The sequence below is a fragment of the Drosophila bipectinata genome, chromosome 3R (genome assembly GCF_030179905.1).
Source record: "Drosophila bipectinata strain 14024-0381.07 chromosome 3R, DbipHiC1v2, whole genome shotgun sequence".
In the NCBI taxonomy this organism is placed as follows: Eukaryota; Metazoa; Arthropoda; class Insecta; order Diptera; family Drosophilidae; genus Drosophila; species Drosophila bipectinata.
In genome coordinates, this window is record NC_091739.1 from 10,998,197 (window position 1) to 11,006,477 (window position 8,281).

The window sequence follows — 8,281 nt, forward strand, 5'->3', positions numbered from 1 at the left end:
GTTACAGCTTTTTGTTTTCAGTTTTAATTGCAAGGTCTTAACCAGCCTAGTTTTAAGTTTATGATACAAAATTTACTTTAAATATAAAGGGGGCTATATAAATAAAGAATATGAATTTATTAAGGCATAATAATATATTTAATAAAACTGCATCTGCCACAGTTGAGCAACTTCAACCCTTTTGGAGCAACCAACTTTTGATGAATAGATAATAAATTATAAAAAAAAACCTGTCCAAAAAGAAATTTAATTTATACCTTTAACACAAGAACCCTTTCTTCTAACACACCTTTCCTCTTCTCCCAAATAAAGAAAGGCAGCTGCTAAAGAGCGCTAATTTCCACAACCAAAAATGAAGTTTAACGAAACAATTAAAATGCAATTTCGTGCAAAATCATTTGGCAAGGAGAGCTGTGCAGCTGCCAAAAGCTGAACCTGTTGCAGATGTCTATCTGTCGCTGGCCGCTCATTAAATTTATTAATTTCTGATATCAAGACTTGAAAATTTCGTTTGCTTTGCATTTGTGTCGCCTGCCACATGCAACAGAAAGCGGCGATCCATGCACCGTGACCAATTTTCCCCGAAAAAACGAAAACAGACAACATTGATATAAAAAAACTACACTTGTACGTATAAACCTATAGTAACCCCAACTCCGTGAAGAACTTCTTCAACCCTTGCGGATGAACTACGAGCGTTAAATTTTCGGCTTGACGTGCATCGCATTATTCTCCACTGCCCGTTCGATTTCTTTGCTTTCTACACTCACATCTTCCATGGTTTGTTGTGTTCGTGAACAGGTGTAATGATTTTTGGTTTGCACCTTGACTTTCTGCTTCCGTTTCAGTTCGAACGAGGCTTGTCGATAAGTTTCTTGGGGCAAGGCTTTGGGTAATTTGTGGGCATTTACTTCCTCGACGTTGAGCTTCCGAACAGGGTGTCCTGTTTCGAGTCGTCCTCCATCAACCTTTGCTGTCTCATAAGCCATGCTATATTAACAGTCGAAGGATTTTCTTTCTCTAAAAAAATTATATACATATTAAGCATCTTTATGAATTTTTCAAAACAATAGCTTACTCACCCAGCTCCTTACGGCGTGTGTATTCCTCCGACTCGGTCTTCACACATTGGGCCAGGATGTAGTGCAGCAACGGAAGCACAACAATCAATTTGGGAAAGGTCCTCCAAGCTACTTGCATGATAATGTGTGTCTAACTTTTATTTGAATATTTATAAAAATTGTTCAGAATATGAAAATGTGTTTGAGGTTACTAAGTTTTAAAAGGGCACCCTATTCAGTGTCCTCTTTCTTTGCTTAATTGTTAACTTTTTGCTAAGGACTTTATTAGCCCAAATAACGCAAACGAATCAAACACTGAAAGAAATTTAAAATTATACCATATATAGCATTTATGCTAATATATATATGTATTTTTTATACATTTAGTTAAAATTTATGTAGTTTATATTAGTGTGTTATAGATAGATGTGTAGATATAGATGTATGTTACATACTCTTCGATTTACGAATAGATTAATTCAATGGATTGCAATCAATGTTGCTTTTTTCAATAAAGTTTCTCAGTGCAGCCCTTAAAAAGGATATTTTGTAATCTAACCGCAGGGCAACTTCCTCAATATCAATCATTACGCTCGGCTATATTACCAACCCCTTAGCCATATCCGTGCCAAGACTTTCTTCATAATGCATTTTTAGTGCGTTGTCCCCGACACAAAGTTTCCGTTTTACGAGTACATATATTTTTATAAACCGTTCTCCTTTTTCGGGTAAGCTGCAATTTTCAGGTGTTAGCCGAGAGCTTCCAGCCAACTGGCCAGCCAAGCGAACTGAATTCAGCTCAACCCTTTCATTAAAAAGGGAACTAAAATGATATATTTAATCCGTTCGGTCAGTGAAGCGAATGCTTGTCTCGGAGCAATGACAGCGAATGATAAACCTGATATGGAACACACTTAAGGGCTCAACTTGGTAATCTGCAGTGTGCTCAAGTAGAAACAGCAGCTACGAAGTCGGGAATACAGCAGCTATAGCGTCAACTGAAGAACCACGCAACCAAAATTAAAACTCCAGGCATTGAGGTTGGAGGGGTATATGTATAGTTGGAGATCGGAGATCGTTTCCAGTCGTGCAGGTGGATTTCTCAAGTGGCTGCGTCCGCTTTCTTGGCTTTCCTCACCATCAGTCTCTCTCTGTTACTGGCTATACTATCCCGCTCCATCTTCATGAGTAGGATGACGATCTGCCACCGAGTCAGGCCGAGAAACTCAAGACCTCTGGAAGTAATAGATACATCTGCACTTAGTCTGAAGTGAAACAAGTGCGTCTTAGAATAAAGGGTTGACTAATGCCAGATGTTTCAAATACAAAATCCTTACGTATATTTGATAGAAACTTTTCAACTATTTTTAAATTGAAACCTATTGGATTTTCCGATTTATGATTGATAGATTTATGGCCCCAATTCCTTATACTTTACTCATTAGCTCCCCGTAACTAGACCTTTATAAAAATGTCCACAAAAAATGTAGTAAATGTCAGTTTCTCACATTTATAATTCGAAGAGGGATCCAAGGAACGGCAGTTGTCACCGACATTATTTATGCTTGCTTAAGATTTTCCCCGGAGATCCTTGAGGAGTTTCCTTTCGGGGGGTGTGACAGCATGGGGAATTGCAATTGTGTGCGGTGTCAAAAGTCGCACAGCAATCCATCAATTTAACAGCCATGGAAAATCAACACAATGCCAGGCCATTGTATGGAATATGTCAGTCAGAGAAATGAAGAAAACGAGAACTCCAGCACAAACGGAGCCAGGACAAAGGACACAGTAGTCGTCACAGTTTGGGGTGGAAGTAAGAAATGCGAATAAGAAACAGTATGATTTCCTTTTTCTTTGACTTCTTGGCTTGTTTTTAGGGGGAAAAAGATGCCACAAAGGAAGTAAGTGCATTTATACAGAAATCATCGGCCAGGGCAGACAGAGCAGGGCAACTGTGTGTCCTTTGTGGCATGTTTGCGCAATGTTAACACGCAGCAGCTCGGCAAACTTTAAGCTGTTCAAACATTTTGCAACAGCAGCTGGCTCCAGTGTCAACAAACTCTCACTAACCTCTGGTTTTTTGCTCCAGTCTAGATACATCTCTTCTCCAACGCGTGCCATATGCCCATGGCCCGAAATGTCAACTCCCGGCCCGGTGTAATTAAAAACCGCACACCCTCTGATCGCCGCTGCACGCTGATCACTTATTTGCGTACGAGGCATGGCTGCCTGCCCCAAAATCCACTTTCAACCTGCTGCTGCCGGTGACCAGATTTTGATTGGCTTCGCGGCCTGCCCTAAACAAAGGAAAAGTAAACCAAACCAAAACCTTCTCGTGGCAGCCGGCGACCATCAGGCTTCACTTCACGTATGCTCCTCGATTTTTTGCACTTGCTTCAGTTTTTTGTAGGTTTTCGTGTGTGGCATAAACGAGCGACATCATGCCTCAAACATTCCACACGATAACTTTTGGCAATAAAATTTAAGCTCGCCTTTAAAAACTTGTCTGGCACCGCTCTCTTTGAATATTTATATAATTTATTTTAATGTTTATGAAGCATTACGGTAGAAAGTGTTATCCTTAAGTATGATGTCCGTTTTCCGTGCTTCAATTTAATATCCCAGTACATTGTGTGTCATTATTAAAATGGGATTTAAGTTTGGTTAAATCTGTAACCTCTTTAAAGAGAAACTTCTTTGTCAAACTATAGACTTGATTATTTTAACCTCTTTGGTTTTTCTAGGAAGCCATTTCATACCTCTGCTTGACATTCCGATTGGCTGTGTGTTACTTCTCATTTCCCCAGTAGACATCAACTGCTTTGCATAAAAACCCTGTAAACAATCCAGACACGAATACAAATCAAGCCATCATCGTACCTAACAAATTCATTGGAAATTGCAAATGGTCAACGTAGTTATTTGAACGCTTTTAAATCGATGGGGCGTTGGCCAAAACGTCTGATTGTTACAGGAATATTTCAATCCAAGATGTGAAGTGATGGAATTTAAGCATTATCAAGTAATACTTAATTCTAGTCTTCAAAATTAATTAAAATGCAGATGTTTGTCTAGCTAAGAGACCTCTAAACTGCCTCTGTTGTGATTGCTGCCATTTTGCAGGACTCTACCAACAACCCAGAGGAACTGCAGCTGCCACCAGGACCTGAACAAAACAAAAAATAATAACACAAAAGTAAATCTTTCCTGCATGTTAAAAAAGGAATCCATTTGGGCCAGTGCAGCCTGTTGCACTGCCAGCATCCAGCTGATCCTTGGGTCGAATTTAAGCAAAGTACCTGCTGTGGCCACCAACTGCCTGCCCTAAGAGATTCGTTTCATTTGTTGCACGTTTACCAATTACCTACTACCAGAAACCCCTCGGCAATCTGTTGCTCTTGCACATGTCTCTGATTCTCAAATCCCCGAATCTCGAATCCCTATTCCTGTTGAGCGTAAAAAAATAATGCCGAACCGAATTTGATGCCATGACGATGGCAAGGTGTTTCACTGACCCTGTTCTTCAGTATCTCTCTAAACATTTGGAGTGATTTCTGTTTTCGCGGAATGTTCAATGGAGGAAATTTCCACCACATGTTGCTGCCACTTAGGGGAACCCTTAGAGAAGTTAGTACAGTACTTGGTTTTTCAATATGTTAAGGATTTTCCATTTTTGCCAGGAGATTCCTTTCGAGTTAGCACTTTGCTGAAGTACACTTTTCTTAGAAACTTTTCCATTTCAATAACAGATTTAACTCATTTTTTGTAGGAAAATTATCTCGTTTTTCTGGCTTTTATTTTTAATAAATCCTAAATCTAATCGCTGGTTGTCGTTGCCGCCCACCAACTGCTAATAAAGTTGTCATTTCTGCACGATTGAGCAGTTAAGCAAACATTTTCAAGCCGAAAGCAGGGGCGACCCCCCCTGAGACAGCACGTAGAGTAAAATGGCCAACAATTACCAGTCGCAACGGCAGAGAGTCATTACAGTGGCCAGAGCCAAAGATGGCCATAACGAGCAAGTGGCGCTCTATAATCATGGACCCAACATGGAGATGGGGATCGAGATGGAGCTGAAGTCGGAGTCTTACATGGTGGGGGCCCTGGTACTCGCACCGGCTCAGCCACTGGCACTCTAAATCAATTAACAGTCACGTCAAAAGTGTTGAAAATCGGAGCAGGAGATAGACAAGCTGATGGGGCTGGGAAAGTGAGGTGCAACCTGTCGGGCGACTCTCCGTCCAACATTGAAGGCTAATCAGCATGCAAATAATGTTGCCGCCCATCTGGCACAAGATTAAGAGCCAAGCGGCTGTGATATAGCCACCGTGAAGGAGAACACTGCTGATGGAGGCTCCGGGGGCAGCAGCATACATACGTGATGGAGCTGAAAGAAGCCGAGCAAACGCTGGGCAAACCAGTTACAGATTGCCAAGTGAAATGAATTTGTTAACACCTAGCCCAAACGAGGCGGGCGTGCCACGCCATCTACCAATAATTATGTATGCGTCACGTCAAAGATACACTCCGAGAAAATTCATATACAGGATTTACCATGAAGTTTTCTAGAATATTACATCCAAAATTGTGATGATCCTTGAAGAGGACCTATTGTTATATTTCCTTATAGTTTTAGAGACCATTTTCTATGTGTAACTGACTTAGTGAAGCTGTGCTCTATTTGCTTTCCCATTAGCGGACAGGCGTAATATTTTGGTGTAATTATGTGTTGTCCTCCTGCTTGGTTTTTTTGCTCTCAAACATGTCTTCATTAGACCCGATTGCCAGCTGAAATGGTAATTGCGATTGTAATAGCGATCGTAATTGTAATGTCAATGGCATTGTTATTGTTATGATTGCAGCTCCAACTTGTCCGTTTGTTTGTCTCCTTGATTGGCATTCACTTGCCACATTCAGATTGAGATCTTTGGGAAAACTGTAGCAGCAGGTTTTTCACTTTTATTTATGATGAAGATGTCAATCTGGTGGCCGAGTGGACCGTCCGAGTCGGCATTTGTTTGGCTTACCAATTGGCTTCTGCCACTAACTGGGGCTGTCACCGTTCGACTTGGTGGGGGACGACTTTTTTCCTTTTGGGCCATGCCTGGGAAAAGTTTTCTCCTGACGATCCAACACCAAAAGGGGAGAGTTAAGAAAGTTATTTATTTGCTGCGGCATCTTTTGTGGTAAGAACTAGGGTAATTGGACAACAAGTCAATCATATTATTTAATTATATGATTATTTGTTATTGAAATTTTTTCATATTTTAAAGAATTTCATTTATTTTATGAATCAACAGAAATACCATTTAAAGTTGTTGAACTCCTGCACTCATTACCCCCAAGAACCTCCCCTTGTCCTCTAAACTTCAACATTTCCGAAATGCAAAACATTAATGATAAACAACAACTTTTACGACCGAATTTCATTGAATGTTGCCACAAATTGAGGAGGCGAGACGTTGGCTCCCTCACACGTGTCCCGACTGCCAAATCAGAGTCAATCCGGCCACAAAAAACGGTAGTCCAGAAAGCATCTTGGCCCGAACGACTCACACCCATACTCACGAACTTGAATGTGGCCAAAAGCAACACCAATACCAAAATACCGAGCTCCTCTTCAGCTCCAAAACGCTGGGTTGATTCGGGCGTGCGGCTATTTGATGTCAAAATAATTGTTAATCCGGCAAGCAGTAGCTTCTTTATACTCTATAAGGTGGAATTGGGTGTTTGTAGCCGAAGGAAGAACAGGAGTAATAATATCCAAAGTTTCGAAAGAGGTACCATCAACACCATGTTGAAATCATTAGGTTTGAAGTCTCCAGTCTCTATGGAGATATTATTATTATATTGAGACCCTTTTATAGGGTTCTTAAAGAATGGGATTCTTCGGTGTCTTGTATTTATTTCCATACGGAAATTAAAGTAAAAGTATCTTAACCTAAACTAGAAGCCTTCCCCAAAGAGCATCTGAAATTCGTTTTGAAGGTCAGTTGGGCTTATTATTTATTTTATTTTGTTGTATTTTGGGTGGAAGAACTTCGTCAGTGGTTAGACCGGCAGATATTTACGAGTAGCTGTTGCACTGGAAACGTGACAAGCTTATGAAGATTTATGGGGTTCAGGAGGCAGGCGAAGACGGCGGCATTCGACATTGTCGCCATTTCCATTCTCACGATCGGTGTTCGATCGACAGTTCTTTATCGGCTCCCTTCTGACTCCCTCATGCCCACACCGCCTCCTTGGCCACTATGATGAGTATTTGGTTAATTTAAGTACAATGTACGTGTTGTCTTCCGTCAGGCAGGCATTGATTTTTAATTTGTTCATTAAAATACAATCATCACGCACCCACCCAGGATCGATTCCCAGCCTCGAATTATCCGCGTCTTTGTCTTTCCATTTGATTGTGACAAAATATGGCTCATTATTTTGGCCGATTTATATTTATTCCTTGTGCATAATTTGATGGCATATCTCCCGGCATGTTACATTTAATTTCTGCACTCGGCTTTAATCAGGCATGCAGTCGGGGTTTTTGGCGCAATAAATTCGCATCGGGCATTTCAATGCCCATGGCCCTGTGGAACTGCTCCATTTTCGTTTTGGCGTTTTGGACAAAATGCAAATGACCAAGTTGTGAGTGGATTTTAAATGGCTATGAAGTGGCGCTGTCAGTGGGGTGAGTCATTCCCAAAAAGCGGTTAAGCTATATCGTAATCTCCAAACATCTGCTTGATTTTATTGATTTTTAGTTCACCAAAGAAACTACTTTCAATCACAATGGAAATCTTCCCACAAAACGAAAGGATTGCCGTTAGGACTTAACATATTTCCCAGCCATCGCATCCTCATTAGGCATGCACAGCGGTTTGGTGGACACATGTTTGACATTATCAAACCGCAGCATCCTTCTCCTCCTCGATTTTTGTTTTTTTTTTTCATCTTTGGGCCATGTTTAATGCTCTTCACACATGCTGGACCCGAATGGCAGCAGTAAAAATGGAAATAAATTCAAAACAGGCCGGTGAACAGTTGTGATTTCGGGAGTGCAGGGACAACTGTTGCTCAGAACTGGATTCGAATCGGGACTGCTGTTATTTCCGCTTTCGGGATTCTCGCATTCTCATTCTTATTTTTAAGGTTTTGTTTTGATTCTGCGGGCTTGCTTCCGCATCCTCAATATCCTTGAAACGCATCTGTCGTTCATCGTGACAGGT

The 8,281-nt window shown here is 40.9% G+C and overlaps 1 protein-coding gene across 1 annotated transcript; it reads right to left on the bottom strand.

The window, feature by feature from the left end:
• Positions 1-371: 371 nt before the first annotated feature.
• On the bottom strand, positions 372-1,274 carry LOC108129429 (uncharacterized). Its single transcript, XM_017247411.3, has 2 exons — positions 1,083-1,274; positions 372-1,020 (listed from the first exon to the last, which is right to left on the bottom strand). The coding sequence occupies exons 1-2, from the start codon at positions 1,198-1,200 to the stop codon at positions 908-910; spliced, it is 231 nt and encodes a 76-aa protein (XP_017102900.1). The 5' UTR covers positions 1,201-1,274; the 3' UTR covers positions 372-907.
• Between the last annotated feature and the right edge of the window lie 7,007 nt (positions 1,275-8,281).